General features: G+C 40.4%; 1 protein-coding gene across 1 annotated transcript in view; it reads left to right on the top strand.

Moving 5' to 3' along the window:
- The window catches only part of hpgd (15-hydroxyprostaglandin dehydrogenase), a 70,243-nt gene that overhangs the window by 15,569 nt on the left and 37,840 nt on the right, over positions 1-16,834 (top strand). The window contains exons 3-4 of the mRNA XM_030066208.1: positions 8,493-8,599; positions 14,499-14,595. Coding sequence (XP_029922068.1) covers positions 8,493-8,599; positions 14,499-14,595 — 204 coding nt within the window. The remainder of the gene's footprint in view (positions 1-8,492; positions 8,600-14,498; positions 14,596-16,834) is intronic.

The following is a 16,834-nucleotide window of genomic DNA, read 5'->3' as shown; positions in this document are numbered from 1 at the left end:
ACATGCCAGGTTACTCAACTGAAGTTATATTTTCACCCATTTTGATTGTTCTTTCTTCTGCATCGTGCCAAGCTAATGTTAACGTTCCCGTACTAGCTAGCCAGCTAATGACGTTAGCGGTAGCTAGCTGTCAAGTGAATGACTTGCTGTTGCCGCTGAACATTTCAAGCGAGCTGCTACGTAGCTACTCGCGTTGCGCATGCGTCTTCTGAAAAGCTGATTGGCAGACAGCTTATTTTCCATTCAAAACGCCCACGTACAGGAAACACCGGCTACTAAACTACTGTAAATACTCGTATCACAGAGGGCATGCGCGCGTCAAGCTGTCAACTTTCCAGCATTTCACTAGCAAATTGAGATAGATATGTGTATATAGGCAGCGGTTTGCAACCAAAATGATAGAAATAAGGTATATTATAAAAGGACACACTAGGACACCAACATTTTAAAGGTTTTAATTGAAGGGCTTGGGCATGCGCTGCATTTATAGCTTCTTATGACCGCTCGCCCCTGATCTACAGAATGTATGTATTTTATGTTTCTGCTTATCTTTTCCATCCATTATTATCCATCCATTGGATTCCATACATTCCACTTCATTTCCACATTATTGTTCCTAAAAGCAGCAGCACTGTTTTGTTTTGATGAAATGAAATTGTGTGGAGTGAAACAGTCTCTCCAGCAAAAGCTAGTCCCCAGGGCAGTTTTGCTTTAAATAGCCAATTATCAGTTTTGTGGCTTATGAATATTGACAGCTTTGTTAGCCACAGAAGAACCAGTCCAGTGGCTGATCCAGTGGCTGTTTTAACCAAAATTTCAAATTTTATTTTGAGTGATGAAATCTTTAGTGATTTGCAAGATGGTTTATTGTAAAATATGTATACAATATGTAAAATATGTGTGAACTGTTGTCAACAGGCCAAACACTGAAGATCAATGGTATGGTTCTTTATAATTGTCCAAGAGGAAAATGGTCCATAAAGATATATATATATATATATATATATATATATATATATATATATATATATATATATATATATATATATATAGTACATATTTCCTTTCTATATTTTGTAATGAATGATGCCAGGGAAATTGTAGTGGAATAAAAGTACACATTTTATTTTCAAAATTCAGTGAAGTTACAGTGAACATAAACAGTAAAATACATATAAGTACCTAAGTATTTCTGTTTTATTTGACACCACTGACTGCCATTTCTATGTTCATGTCTTCAGTGAGTGCAATCTATGTCTATGCATATATGTTTCTGTGCATGTGTCTGAGCATGTATGTGTATGCACAAAGGTGTGTGTATTCATGTGTGGGTGTGTGTCCATGCTAGTGTGCATGTGTTTGTGTGTCTAGCTTATGTGTCTGTCAGAGAGCAGGTATGTTTGTTTTTAATTGTGGGGTGTCCCAGTGTGGAATGCAGCAGGTTTTACCACCTCAGGTTTGTCCCTTCAACTATTCCTCCAGCTGTATCTGTTTCCATACATGGGCAGATGAACACTGTGCTGATGCTTCAATTGCACAAGGCCACATACCTGTGTCTGCGTGTGACTGAGGGCATGAAGTCAACAACATTTCGGCCACACGCACACAGGAACAAAACATCTGATTTTCAACTGTACAGCACATCCTTATCATTTCATGAAACTTTAGTTACACAAAGAATTTCAAACCAGATTTTCCTCTTTAAATGTAAACTTGTCCACTGAGATTTGATTAAATGGTCTCAAAACATTGTAAAGACAGGAAAAATGCTGCATTTTTGCTTGTTGTTTGGCGTTTTCCACCATGTGATATTCAGATGGTTCTTTGGCCTAAGGGGAGTGTAAGGACACTTATTTCTAGTGATTTTATTGAGCCCTAGAGTGTTTTCCTCCTTAATTTAGTTTGACATGGAAGGTGGAATTACACCCATTAAACCAACAGAACTGCTCTAGATGAACCATTTCAAATAAACCCTGATGTCTTTATAGCACATAGACGTTATAACTAAGGAATCTGTGTATTTTATTAATCTAATTGACCAGAATTTAATCACTCATACTATGCTGTCTTGCATAGTAAATGTCTTGCCTTTAGTTTGATAGAAATAGACACATATTGTTAAAAAAAATGACTTTTTATAACCAAATTTGAAATTATGAATCTCTTCATGCACATATCAACTATTAAAAATTGAATCAGGGATCACATGATGGACTTGGAGTGAGAGGATTATTTCAGCCAACATCCCATCTCCAAGGCCGTTTATTTCTTATTTTTGATCAGTTAAACCACAGTTACTCAGTAACTGTTGTTGGGAAACACCTCTGAAGATGAAGGAAACAGTATTCAGTGAGAAACCCTGAGGAGGACATGTTCCAAGGCAGGTGAGGAAAATGTTGCTAATGCATATATGAAGCCTCTTTTATCCTTCAACTTCAGATTTGTCATTTTCATAAATACTTTTGGGAGGTGACTTTAATTTTGCATCTCATCCAAATATTGATATGTCCCCTCCCCACTGTATGCTTTCCAAAAAAGAGTAAAAATGTGTGAATTAATGAAAGACTTGGATTGGTATGATGTCTGGAGGGTGCTACACACAGAGATAAAGAATATACATATTCTCAATCCCTTATAAGTTTTTTTTCCAGAATACATTATTTGTGTCTGCAAGAATTGTTTTGGACAAGATAGTGGACTGTACAGTTGGCATCCAGGCCATCTCTGACCATTTTCCTATCAGTGTCTACCTCTCCCCCCTATAGAGACCAGGGGCGATTTTAGGATTCTGAAACATCCGGGGCTTAGCCCAGAGAGAAAAGTTGATGCGCGCAAATTTTTTCATAAGCCATATTGCGCATGCATGTTTTTTTCATAATGCTTTAAATAAACAAAATAGGCCTTTTATTATAGCTTCAAATAGCTACCCAATTGCTGTACCTACCTGCTTATCCCCTGACATCTCAAGTTTCATTCATGTTATTTCAGACTAAAATAAATACAAGCAAGACAGACAACTAGCTCACATTATCTCTTTTATTAGGAACCGAGCCCTATGTATGTTCCACTATAAACCACACTCAAATTTCAAAAGCAACCCATTGTATATAAAATGAAACTACAGAGTTGTCACTGACAACTCTGTAGTTGCGCACTGACCGCTCAGCTGAAGCTCGTTGGGTGAATGACAGCGTAGAGACCTGACGTTAACCCTCTGTATGCCAAATGCTATATTAGTGGATTTAATAACAATAATAATAATAATGATAATTTGTTGTTATTTCTATCTGTTAAAACATTGAAACTACAGTGTAGGAGAAGCTTTGAGAGTGCCAGCGATCTTTCAGTAAAAAAATTTTTTACAGTAAATTAACATTCGGGGCTAATTACAAAATATCTGGGGTTTTAGTCCCGAATAAAACAGCCTAGTGACGCCACTGATAGAGACCCAGCCTGTAGACACTGGAGAATGAACCTTACTTTATGATTCACATTGTTAAGTATGTTACTACAGAATAGCAGCATTTTATTGATGAAAATTAAAAAAAAACCCAGATATACGCCTTATACGAATCTGCAAAGGCATAGGTATATATGAGGGTCCATCATATCTTATACGCCCACACAAAAAATGGGGTTCTGAAGAGACAGTTAGCTCTAGAAAACTAAATAGTTCAAGGTATCCCACACAAGTTATATGGCAAAAAAAGCTGGATGCAGTCCAAACTGCTTTAAACCAGCTATTAACCAGGAAAGCAAAGACACAATTTTATTTACTTATTTATTTATTGCTAAACACAGGTTATTAGAATCAGGCAGTAAACCTGGCCAGTTACTAAAATGTAATTCCCTCTCTCATACATTGCAATGGGTCTAGGCACCTCAAGCCAGCTGATATAAATAAAGTAATGAAATTATTTTTTAAAGTCCTCTGTAGCTCAGAATGCATATCTTCTGCTGAGGCTAGAGCAAAATTTCTTGACAAGATAAAGTTCTTGGGCTCTAGTTTCCCGGCGCAGTGCAGGGTGGCGCAGTGAGGCAAACCCCCTGCAGAGCTAGTTTTGGAGCAGCGCAACTCGAGGCACGCACAGTTTGGTAGTTTGGCAGACCGAGGTGTGCTGAGATGGGAGTGGCGTTGCAGCAGGGGGAGGTGCTGACAGATTCAGCTTGGCACAGTGACAGTTTCGTGCCAAAAGGCTTCACCGAGGTGCGCTCAAAGCTCGCCATCTGAAACCAGGTCTACTTTCAGTGCAGACTGAGCGCAGCTGGTGTAGTGGGAGTTTGGCTGACCGGCGCACAGTGCGCACACGTCACCAGAACCTCACAGGCAGGTGTCCAGAATGTCAGGCACATTAACAAAGCTATAAATACCCACAGAAACCACTATTCAATACTACTATCTACTAAATGTATCTCCATATCGACTGTCCGTCACAACTGATGTCAGATCAAAGGAGATTGGAACCGTTTGGCAGCGTAATGAAAACCCAACCTGATCACCTGTCAGTCAAACAGTGTGTCCAGTACGGTGATGTCTTTTTTCCAGTCATGGTGTCGGGCGCTGCTCTTGTTAACTACCTAGTTCTTCTTCCATATACAGTACAGGCCAAAAGTTTGGACACACCTTCTCATTCAATGCTTTTTCTTTATTTTCATGACTATTTACATTGTAGATTCTCACTGAAGGCATCAGAACTATGAATGAACACATGTGGAGTTATGTACTTAACAAAAAAAGGTGAAATAACTGAAAACATGTTTTATATTCTAGTTTCTTCAAAATAGCCACCGAGAGAATGCCAAATAGGCATTCTCTCGATGACATGGTCAAATAGCTGCTAGGAAACCACTGCTAAGGAGAGGCAACAAGCAGAAGAGATTTGTTTGGGCCAAGAAACACAAGGAATGGACATTAGACCAGTGGAAATCTGTGCTTTGGTCTGATGAGTCCAAATTTGAGATCTTTGGTTCCAACCGCCGTGTCTTTGTGAGACGCAGAAAAGGTGAACGGATGGATTCCACATGCCTGGTTCCCACTGTGAAGCATGGAGGAGGAGGTGTGATGGTGTGGGGTGTTTTGCTGGTGACACTGTTGGGGATTTATTCAAAATTGAAGGCACACTGAACCAGCATGGCTACCACAGCATCCTGCAGCGACATGCCATCCCATCCAGTTTGCGTTTAGTTGGACCATCATTTATTTTTCAACAGGACAATGAGCCCAAACACACCTCCAGGCTGTGTAAGGGCTATTTGACCAAGAAGGAGAGTGATGGAGTGCTGCGGCAGATGACCTGGCCTCCACAGTCACCGGACCTGAACCCAATCCAGATGGTTTGGGGTGAACTGGACCGCAGAGTGAAGGTAAAGGGGCCAACAAGTGCTAAACACCTCTGGGAACTCCTTCAAGACTGCTAGAAAACCATTTCAGGTGACTACCTCTTGAAGCTCATCGAGAGAATGCCAAGAGTGTGCAAAGCAGTAATCAGAGCAAAGGGTGGCTATTTTGAAGAAACTAGAATATAAAACATGTTTTCAGTTATTTCACCTTTTTTTGTTAAGTACATAACTCCACATGTGTTCATTCATAGTTTTGATGCCTTCAGTGAGAATCTACAATGTAAATAGTCATGAAAATAAAGAAAACGCATTGAATGAGAAGGTGTGTCCAAACTTTTGGCCTGTACTGTATATAAATATTCCACACTAACTGAAAATGTAAAATGCATCAGTTCCTTGCCAGACACTGGCTGTTTAGAACAGCGAATGTAAACGCTTTAATGAACCTGTGTGTGACTCACACACAGGACGCATGCGCACGCTGCGACCGGCAGGAAAAGTTTGGCGGTCAATGTTTTTATCGTGTTTATCTTTTGTCTTTTGATACTTGCACCTTTTTGTATACATTTTATCCATGTTTCCATGTCTGGAGCACTTTTGTCACTTTTTGTCAGTTATGACACTGTCTCTGTCGATGTTGTAAATGTTGTCTGTGTGTGTGTTCAAGCAGCCAACTCTTTCAACTGCAACCAAATCTACCCTCGGGTACGAATGAAGTTAGCTTTACCGGATTTTGTTTTAATCTCCAGTGTGTTGTTGCATCAGTAAGTGATGGAGTGGAAAGTTGCAAAACAAACAAGTATTTATATGAAGATGGAAAGGATTATCCTTTGAGGTAAAAACATTCATTAAAAATGGGGGCTTCACAGTTAAATTTATATGCTCGTAAAAATCAATAACTTTAACAGACGGTGACAGAGCTGGAAAAAGAGAGATGCGAGGCAGGTAGGTAATGGCAGACAGGGGACAGGGGACTGAGGAAGACAAATGGATAGATGGATAGAAAAGGATAGATACATGGATGGATGGATGGGTGGATAGATGGATGGCAGGTAGCTCCAGCAACATTCCAGCAGCCAAGACTGGTCTCATTGTCCTGAGTGTGTGTTGCGGCTGCTCTCTTCCTCCATGTCAGTTGTGTAAACTCATTACGCCTTCGTGCAGAGCATTTTAAAGGCGAGGACAGGGGCTCATTTGATTGGTTTAAAGTGAATCGGCTGTGTCAAACCCACTCCACGCCTCCTCCCCTCCCTTCCGCCGGTAGGAGGGACGGTGGAGTACCTGCGCCAGCGCGCACGGCGTGCCAAACCTCTATCTGATAGACCAGTAAGGAAGAGGTCTCAGAAGTCATAGTTATGCTTAAGGGAGATAAAGCACCAGTTTCCCATATCTTGGAATAAAAGTGGCAAAAACCTAGACAGAGGCTTAAAATATTACAACTACCTACAGATATGGGTGGCCTTGGTCACTTGTGATACAAATAATATAAATACAGAAGTAAAGTGCAATTTTGTTATATACACAATATAACTATTTTGTTATATGCACAATATAACTAAATATCTGAGAAAGAAAAATGTGAAATCCTCACTGTCTCCTATAGTCCAAAATCCGAACATTCCTGCAGGCACTGGTTCATGTACTGGGTGAGTTAATTAAAGATAATGTGCATATGTCCTGCCAGCAGTTACAAGAGACATTTGATGTTCCCAAGGAGCATTTCTTTGTATATCTGCAAATGAGGCATTTTATAACTTCTAGTGACATAGAGTGATTTATCTTGGAGTGCCCAAAATGGAAAACATTTCATATCATCATTTTATTCACTTGTTGGTTCCTCTAATACACATGGGTTGCCAAATATTTCTCATAAATGGCAAAGAGATTTAGGTACTGGGTATATCGAAAATGATTGGCAGGCAGGTACTTGATGAGATCTACGTTTCATGTAATAGACTGAGGGAGATATCACCCCTGTTACCTTGCACAATATAAATCATTCCCTCCTCTATGCACTTGAAATATTTTCATCGCTTTTTGGAAAGTAAAGTAATTTGTGGGCATTCTGGCCATGTATTTCCATGGTACTTAGCAGGATATTTAAAATAAAAATTAAAGAGCCTAGTGTTGTCCTCTTGGACCTTTCATCCCAGGAATTGCATCTCCCTGCATCACACTACAAGCTTCTTGAGAAGCTCCTTTTAATTGCTCAAAGGTGTGTCTTGCACAATTGGATCAAAGACTTCCAAATGTTTCCCTCCGGTACAGAGATTTTTAACACCCCACCCCATGAAACATTACAGACTGTCTTAAAAGGCAAAGATGAGCTGTTTCTGAGAGTTTGGTCTCCTTCTATAGATTATTCACCTGCTGACATGAGGGGGTGGGCACTTTTCTGAGTGGAAGACCCATCTTGTAACATGATACAACATGATATGGCTTCTGATGACTGGTTACCCTAAACTCACATAATTATATAGTGGAAAGAATTGTTTTAATTAATTTCATTTGATTAATTAACATACTTGTCTGATGTCTGTTTGGGTTTAATTCTGTATCTTTGATTGTTGTTGTTATTATTATTATTATTATTATTATCATTATTATTGTTGTTGGTGTTGTTGTCATTATTATTATTCAAATACTTCTCTGTGTTTATGTTAGATGAGCTGTATAGCTGTCCGGGGGTGGGGGGGGTTGTACACTGTTCTATGTGTTCTGCTGTTCCCTCATTTAAACTGGCATTTCATTTAAAACAAAAAAACGAAAACTGAAAATATACTGTCCAATACATACTTGACCCTCATGATAGACTTTGTTCATAAAGTATGTTTTATATGACAATTGGCAATGGAAATTTTAACTTAAGCACTGAAAAACTGGAGTAGCAACTGCATTACTCATTGCTACCAAAGCAATTACCACATGTAGTGAGAAAACTACATGTTTTCCAGTTAGTCAGTTAGTCATGGTTGGCTTCTTTCATAATGCCCATAAAAAGCCATGCCTCTATGACAGCATTCATTCAGGGTTAACAGTAGTTTGAATTATTTCATGACTGCACTACAATTATTGTATGCACACACCTTATATTTTTAACCATGTCCAATCAGAATGATCTCATTTGTTAATATTTGTTCTCTGTGGTGTAGAGGCCTTCCAGAGCACTGTGGACAAGTTTGGACACCTGGACATTGTCATCAACAATGCTGGTATCAACAATGAGAAGAACTGGGAAAAGACCATACAAGTAAACCTGGTAAGACCCTGGAAAGACCTGAATGACAAGAAGGGTATGGTAGGCTGTGGTAGCTAGGATATGCCTTCTCCACCAAAAAAAAGTTGTGATTCTTGAACTGGTTTAGTTCAAGATTCTTAGAACCAAGGTGCACACTAAGGAACTGGCCCACAGTTTGACCAGATTTGGAGTGGAACCATTGAATCATCGATGGTGGGTGTGCACGACAAAAGTAAATACTCAAACAGAGCATGACCAAGCCAACTGCAGCACAGAGCTCAACCACTCATACCCGGTGGAATAGTTAACCTACATAATATCAGGCTGATAGGGCTCAGATTGAGAATAATAAAATCTACTTTGTGCCGGGACCTTAGCCAGTATGCTGATTCTATCCTGGGGGAATGACCAGGATGTGGCAGGAAAAGTACAGCTGATGCCCACAGAAAGGCATATGTGAAATGTTTTTATTTGAAGACATGTACGTAAGCGTGAGGGGAATCTTGGGAAATACAATTTCAACCATTATTTTTAAGCACAACATAAAGTTTCTTTGTTGGACTCTTCATCTTTCCTTAGAATAATACATGCCCACTCATTTCACACTTGAGAACTACTATTTTCTGGCTCAAGCTGAGAACCATTTTTTCTATAAAGGAACCTATCTATATTTTGTGGAAATGCAAAGAACAGTTCAAAATTTGATACACAAAGCAGAATAGAAGTGGTTCTTTGTTGGTGGAAAAGGGTAGGAGAGGACATTATACAACATAGGCCTCTAACCACTAGTCTTATCTAATCGTACTGATAATGAGCTTTCAGGTGGCACATTAGAGTGGCTATAAACAACTAATTGTGATTCAAAATGTACCTCAACATACCAAGGAAAGGACCAAGTGACATTCTGAAAAGTTAGCTGAACTGCCATGCTGTGGTGTTCCATGACTTTGCTATGATGATTGCAAGTTGATGCTGCTAGCAAAACCTGTGTTGAACATAATACTGTTGAATTCCAAGAGGCATACCATAGGAAGCAGAACTGCAAATGCATCAACCCTTAGATCATTCAGCAGATGCTGAAGATGCTAACCTCAGACGACTCTCAACGATCGTCGTTCACCAGGGTTTGACTTGACTCTGACGACTGTCGTTCACCAGACCACAACAATGGTCAAATGAAACCAGCACCTAACGACTGTCGTCAACACGAGACCACAACAATGGTCAAGTGAAACCAGCACCTAACGACTGTCGTCAACACGAGACCACAACAATGGTCAAGTGAAACCAGCACCTAACGACTGTCGTCAACACGAGACCACAACAATGGTCAAGTGAAACCAGCACCTAACGACTGTCGTCAACACGAGACCACAACAATGGTCAAGTGAAACCAGCACCTAACGACTGTCGTTAACACCAGACCACAACAATGGTCAAGTGAAACCAGCTGGAAAAGCCTGACTTGGACGTGGCAAAGCTGCCTTTTTGAAGGTAATAGTGTAAAAAGTCTAACTGCTTCCACCTGGCATAGTCAGATTTAGCAGCAGACACTGAAGATATATACTGTGTGTTTGTTTAAAATGGCAACAATTCTCTAGGCAACATGAAAACAGTCTTCAAAATTCATGATGACTCACCAAAAAGAATTGGAAATGTAAAATGTGGTCCCTGGACCTAATTGCTGACCGACTGATCAGCACAGTGACATATGTACAAAAATAATTAAATGTCTGGAGATCTACAAAGAACAGTCCTGTGCAATTGCAGTGGGTAAGGTCAGCATTCAGAGATCCCGAGCAAAAATGCTCATTTGACTCAAGGGACTCTATTTTCGCAGACCAGGTGAGGCGGAGGTGCAGCCCAGCTGCGCTTCGCCAACTGGGTGTGGCCAAGTGGATTTTGCAGTTTTGGCACGCCGTGCGCGCTGGCGCAACTACTGCACCATTCCTCCTACCGGCGCAAGGGAGGACAGAAGGCATGGAGTGGGTTTGACACAGCTGATTCACTTTAAACCAATCAAATGAGCCCCTGTCCTCGCCTTTAAAATGCGCTGCGCAAAGGCGTAATGAACGTTTACACAATTGACATGGAGGTCTATTGCCTTTCACTGCCTGAAAGTAGACCTGGTTTCAGATGGCGAGCTTTGAGCGCACCTCGGTGAAGCCTTTTGGAACGAAACTGTCACTGCGCCAAGCTGAATCTGTCGATACCCCCCCTGCTGCGCCACCACTCCCATCTCAGTGCACCTCGGTCTGCCAAACTACCAAACTGAGCATGCCTTGGGTTGCGCTGCTCGAAACTAGCTGTGCGCGGGGTTCGCCTCACTGCGCCACCCTGCGCTGCGCTGGGAAACTAGAGCCCTCTATCTTAATGCACATGACCACACATGTTTATGGGCCTGGCAGCAATAGCAATTGAGAAAATTAGAGATTAATTTATTGCCTGACAGGAAAGATGGTATTTAGACTAAGGTGAGGGATAAAAATAAGAGATGGCATTTTAGGCAGGCAAGCTGCAGGACAGCTATGAGTGGGGCAGGATGGGCATATGGCCGTGAAAAGATGGAATCCCTAATTCCCAGGGAAATGAAACATTCAATAAAACTAAGGCCAGACTTAGTGCCTTGGTCAGAGTTATAGCTTAGCCTTGCATGGCACTGCAGAGCCCACAGTGCCATGGGAACAAAACAATATGAAGCTTATGAAAGGAAAAGTATTCTGATCCAGCAACTAGGTGGACAAGGAGAAAGCCACTTTAACACTTACTAGTGAGACTTGATATACAGTGCAGATGACCATAATTTCATTTTGGCTAGTAAGGCAATGTGAATTGCAGGTATCTTTATCTCAATCTTTAATTCTGACTAATCATAATTCCCATTAAAGAGGTGTCTTTAAGAGGTGTAACCTGAAGGCTCATGAAGAGAGGTAATGAAAACTACACTGTTATCCCAGATATATAATAACTGCACATTGAATTGATTTAATGTTTTAAAGGGATGGTTCACATTTTTGGACATGAAGTTGTATGAAATCCTCCCCAGCAGTGTAGTGCATCAAAAGAGATTTTTGGTGTGTCTCAAACCGTGCACTTCCGTTAGTGCACTGTCTGTAAGTACACTTAGCTGACAGTACACTTACCGGCACAGTGCGCGAATTTCAACAGTGAAGGATGTCTCAATTGGCGCACTTCCCATTGTGCGCTTACCGGAAATGACGATCGCCACAGTCGGCATCACGCGAGCCGACCGCGGCACCGGCCATGGCCGGCCCGCATGATGTCGACCGGAGCCGCGGCTGGCTTTGGTTTTCGGTGGTAAAGTTATCCAGAAGTAGACGTGTACACATCCTATCTTCAAAATAAAAGCATCACCACTGCTTCTAAGGTATTAGAGTTTTATTTTTGTAAACAACCGGAAGTGACTGTACTTTGCACAATCGCTAGCGTGAAAGTTATCTGAAACCGTCGAAGCAATTTTCAAAACAGAAGTTATTTGGACAAACTGACCACACATTTGGAATCTACGTAGTTACTTTCTCGCCTGAAAAAAATTAAAACTTAATAAAGTGACATATTAACAGTCGTAAAACAAAAAGTTAACTCAGCTTTTTTAGGTAGCTACTTCCGGTCAGTGGTGCTGTTAGGGTGAGAAGTGTCCATCGTTCCACACTCAACTTTTTGACCGTTTTGAGTGTACATCCGGGTATTTGCAGTGCACTGCAATTTGTTAGTATTTTCAGTGTGAACACACTTATGTACTCAAAACACTAAGTGTAAGTGCAGAAGTACGCGATTTGAGACACAGCATTTTATTTATTTATTTATTTGGAAAATATATTTATTTTACTTAAGGTGTCCCCTGGGCAAAGTCCTGGCCTCCTGAAGTATTGAAATAGGTACTTCCATCTAGTTTGCTGGGGTCACAAAAATAAAAAATTTTGCTTCTCAAAACAACATGTATACATGCATTCAAAATAGTTTCACTAGTCTGACTAGCTATCCTTTGTGATAAGCTGATCATACCAGCCGATTCTTGATAGCCACCTCAACCAAACTGTAACGCTGGTTACCTTCAAACCAGGCAGTAAGCCATCTTATTAGCTAGTCGCTGGTTTTCTTAACTGGGGGCTGGCACAGCAGTGCTCTTCAAAACATGTTTCCTCTGTCCTTGGTGTATGGGGACATAATCCTCTTTGCTGAAATGCGCACTACACACGCAATTTTTTTTAATCCTAGCCAAGTCCACACCATTTTTGTTTTTCTTCTCTGACAACAAACTTCTTTCTCTATATCTAGCTCTCTCGGGTCATGGCGGTTGACATCCAAACGTGTTTGCTTTGAAACAGTGGATAGAACGGGCGTGGTCGTCACATGGTGGGAGCGCACACTGATACTGATGGAGTGAAAATGGTGCCAAGTGATTGTGAAGTCTGACTTGTTTCCCGGAGTTGGTTTTGTGATAGAAATCTATTACTATTTAGAAGGCACACTGTTTTGAGAAGCAAAACTTTTTATTTTTGTGAGCCCAGCAAACTAGCCAGAAGCACCTATTTCAATACTTCAGGAGGCCAGAAAAAAAAAAAAAAAAAAAAACCTTTTCATGCACTACACTGCCAGGGAGGATTTCATACAACTTCATGTCCAAAAATGTGAACTATCCCTTTAAGTTTAATTACCTTAAAGAAATTAGTCAGAAAAAAATATGTAAACTCAGCTTATCATGGGTGTAATGCAGTGCATTAGGTGCTCACTGGAAAGCAAGAACACCACTAGGCAAAAATAATAGGATAGTGACTGAACATTGTAATTAATTAATTAAATTTGGACTATAGTCAACATACAGTTGTAAATATCTGGAACTGGAATAATAAATATTCATGATTTAACTGAAGATTACTATTTTCAAGTTACGGATATCTTGAAATGAACTCTGATAGGGAGATCTAAAACTGGAGCTCTCTTTTTCTCATTCCACCTCATCTGCACAGATATCTGTATTTAATTACAGATATCTGATCGATCAGGTCTATCTGATTTGTCAAAATGTGTGTGTGTGTGTGTGTGTGTGTGTGTGTGCGTGAGTGTAATTAAGATGGGGAAAAAATTGAAAGAGGGATAATTACCTTTGTTGTTTGCTCCCACTGTTAGTCTGAATTGAAATGGAAATGAAACTGTACTTGTTGTATCAAAACTCAAAATAAATAAATAAATGAAATAACACAACATAAAAAATAGAGCCGACCCAAAATGCTAAATTCCATTAGATACTCTAAAGGCATACATTCAAACCATAGGATCTCTCAAAATGAAATTTTGTGTGCAAATATGACTGCATGTGTGAATTATATGAATTAATCTGCAATACATTACATACTAATGTTCTTAAAGTCACTGGTATGGTCCTTGAGTAACTATAACCTATAGAGGATTTCTGCTCTTATATTTCTTCAATTTGTGTTATACCTCCTCATTACTTATGTACATTAGAGGTCTGTGCAGTATTGCCTGAAACCCAGAAGAGATGTTGGTGGTGTTGGTTTATTTTTTAAGTCTGCTGGCCACATTGGAATGCATGGCTAAGCTGCAGGCTGAACAGAGTAATGTCACTGCTTAGTCCCCAGTGCACTGCTATGCCAAGCGCCCATGTGCCAGTTGCTCAAGAAAGACCACAAATATCTTATAGTCTACGCCAATTTGTTCGATCTAATCACCCTCAGCATTCATGAGGTTTGCAACTGGTACAGTGGTTTGTGGGGGAGGTATGACAGAAATTGCAGGTGTGGCATAAAAAGCAGCAGGAGTGGGCGGGTGTGGTCTTACAAAACAGGCCTGCGCAGACTTCTGATGTACAGTAGGTAACCTGTTATACAAGAATGTTATGTTATATTGTAACTGTGGTGCCTCTCTGTCTCTGTAGACCTCAGTTATAAAAGGGACCTACCTGGCACTGGACCATATGAGTAAAGAACATGGCAAGGGAGGAGGCATCATTATCAATGTGTCCTCTATGGCAGGTAACGTACACTCATGAACAAGAAGTATGCATCACTGATCTATAATATACTCTGGATAACTAATGTGATAATCAACTGCCTGCAAAGGTTGAAGCCAACAGACGTGGGTCAGTGACTATATTGGTGTGCCCAAACAAAGCTGAAGATGTGTAGCATAGGATTGAAAAAGCCTGTTCACTAATGGAAGTGGAAAACAACCCAAAGGTGGCATTAGGGGAAATCTTGATATTTGTGTGTACTGATATGACATTATTTTGGATATGACAGTATCACATTGTTTTTATACATCATCTAAGTGGTGTTGCCATCCATATATCTGTGAACAAACAAAGCAATCTTAAAGGGATTGTTAACTCATTTAGAAAAATGTGATACTATTTCACTATTTCACTTCCTGTATCACTCCACACCAGATGAGCTGTAGCCACTGAAAAGCAGATACTTGAGTTTGTTTGCTTCATTGAGCAAGACTGTGCTGTGGCAAAACAATCCCTATAGGTCATTTGTACAAGCTGTTTTATTACAACCTCTAGTTATGTTTTAAAGTTAAGTAATTTCTACCGGTCCTGTAAATAACAACACTGTGGTGTGGTAGTAAGGGAGCGGGTCCACATAAGGAGGCTGGTGGTGGATGGTCCAGAGCTCAAATCCTGTGTTTAGTGACAGCAGTGTTTGTTTTTAGGTAGCTAGCTTTAGATACCTAATATTAGCAAAGTGTAGCTAACGTTTCCTAACCTCAACCATGATGTTTTTCTAACCTTAACCATTACAACAAACCTTCTTAATGTCAAGAGGCTAACAGTTAGCATTTGGAGCATCCTGCTAGTATCCAGCACTCAGTAACAATGAGAGGAAGATAGCACCACTACTGTCGTACAGAACAGCTGGGGGGAAGTGAAATAATATCAAATTTTAAAAAAAAAAAGTGTGGTCTGTCCCTTCAATTCTTAAACATAGCGCAAATTTGAGCAATACTCCTCTCCAAACATGAGAAGTATGATGTGAGTGTTTCTGAGAGGAGCAAATTGTCTGACACAATGCATGATGGTCGGTAGCCCTGCTGTCAAGGTTTCATCTCGGTGCAGCTGTGACACCCCAAGTGGGTGTCCATGTGGGTGCACTGTCCATCACTGTCTGCTTAAAGCTCTGCCTGATTCAACTTGCAGTCTTATAGAGGACTTTTCTGAAGACCTTTGGTATACAATCTGCTAGGGGCACAGTCTAGTGTGCTCTCACCTGGAAAGACACAAGAGATGAGCATACATACACACACACATGCACACACGCACACATGCACACACGCGCGCACACACACACACACACACACACACACACACACACACACACACACACACACACACACACACACACACCTGTCTATCTGTCCATACCCCTGTACAGTTTGTAGCATTAGAATTGTGCATATTTTTGCATCACTGCCTCTGTTTATTTAGGTGACCCCATGGCCTTTCCTTTAGTGCCACCCTCAGGCCAAAATGTTTTATATATACATATATATATAGTACAGGCCAAAAGTTTGGACACATCTTCTCATTCAATGCGTTTTCTTTATTTTCATGACTATTTACATTGTAGATTCTCACTGAAGGAATCAAAACTATGAATGAACACATGTGGAGTTATGTACTTAACAAAAAAAGGTGAAATAACTGAAAACATGTTTTATATTCTAGTTTCTTCAAAATAGCCACCCTTTGCTCTGATTACTGCTTTGCACACTCTTATTTTAACATTATGTTTCAATCTGACCACAGGGTCAGGGTTTGCGAATGACATCTAAACAATTTGATACTGAATACAAAACTTAGGTAAACTTGGGAGTTCTGAAGAAGGAATAAGTTTGAAAAGCCCAGTCATAGCCTATTTTCACACAACCTGCCTTCTCCCATCATGCACCATGCCAGTGGGGTACCAACAAAACCTGCACGCATTATTATTTGTTTTATTCAATTGAGAGCAATGTCTCTGTTCTCTGGGGGTTTTTTGAGGCCAGTTTTTAATGACATTGTGTAATACTTTGATAACTGTGCTCTGACCTACATTGGCACAGCAGCTGCCAGCTGGACTTTGCCCTGTTGGTAGTTTGCAGTTAGAGTTCCCCGTGTTAAAATGTAATATATAATCAGTTCAGCAAGCACTCACGTCAGTCCCTAATGACTCCAGTTTGGCTCTGAAAACTGAAAACTTCTACAAAACTACATGGTTTTCTGTGTGCTGA

Source organism: Myripristis murdjan, chromosome 1 (genome assembly GCF_902150065.1).
Source record: "Myripristis murdjan chromosome 1, fMyrMur1.1, whole genome shotgun sequence".
Classification (NCBI taxonomy): domain Eukaryota; kingdom Metazoa; phylum Chordata; class Actinopteri; order Holocentriformes; family Holocentridae; genus Myripristis; species Myripristis murdjan.
Note: the sequence above shows the minus strand (reverse complement) of the source record. Positions and strands in the feature narration are given on the sequence as shown.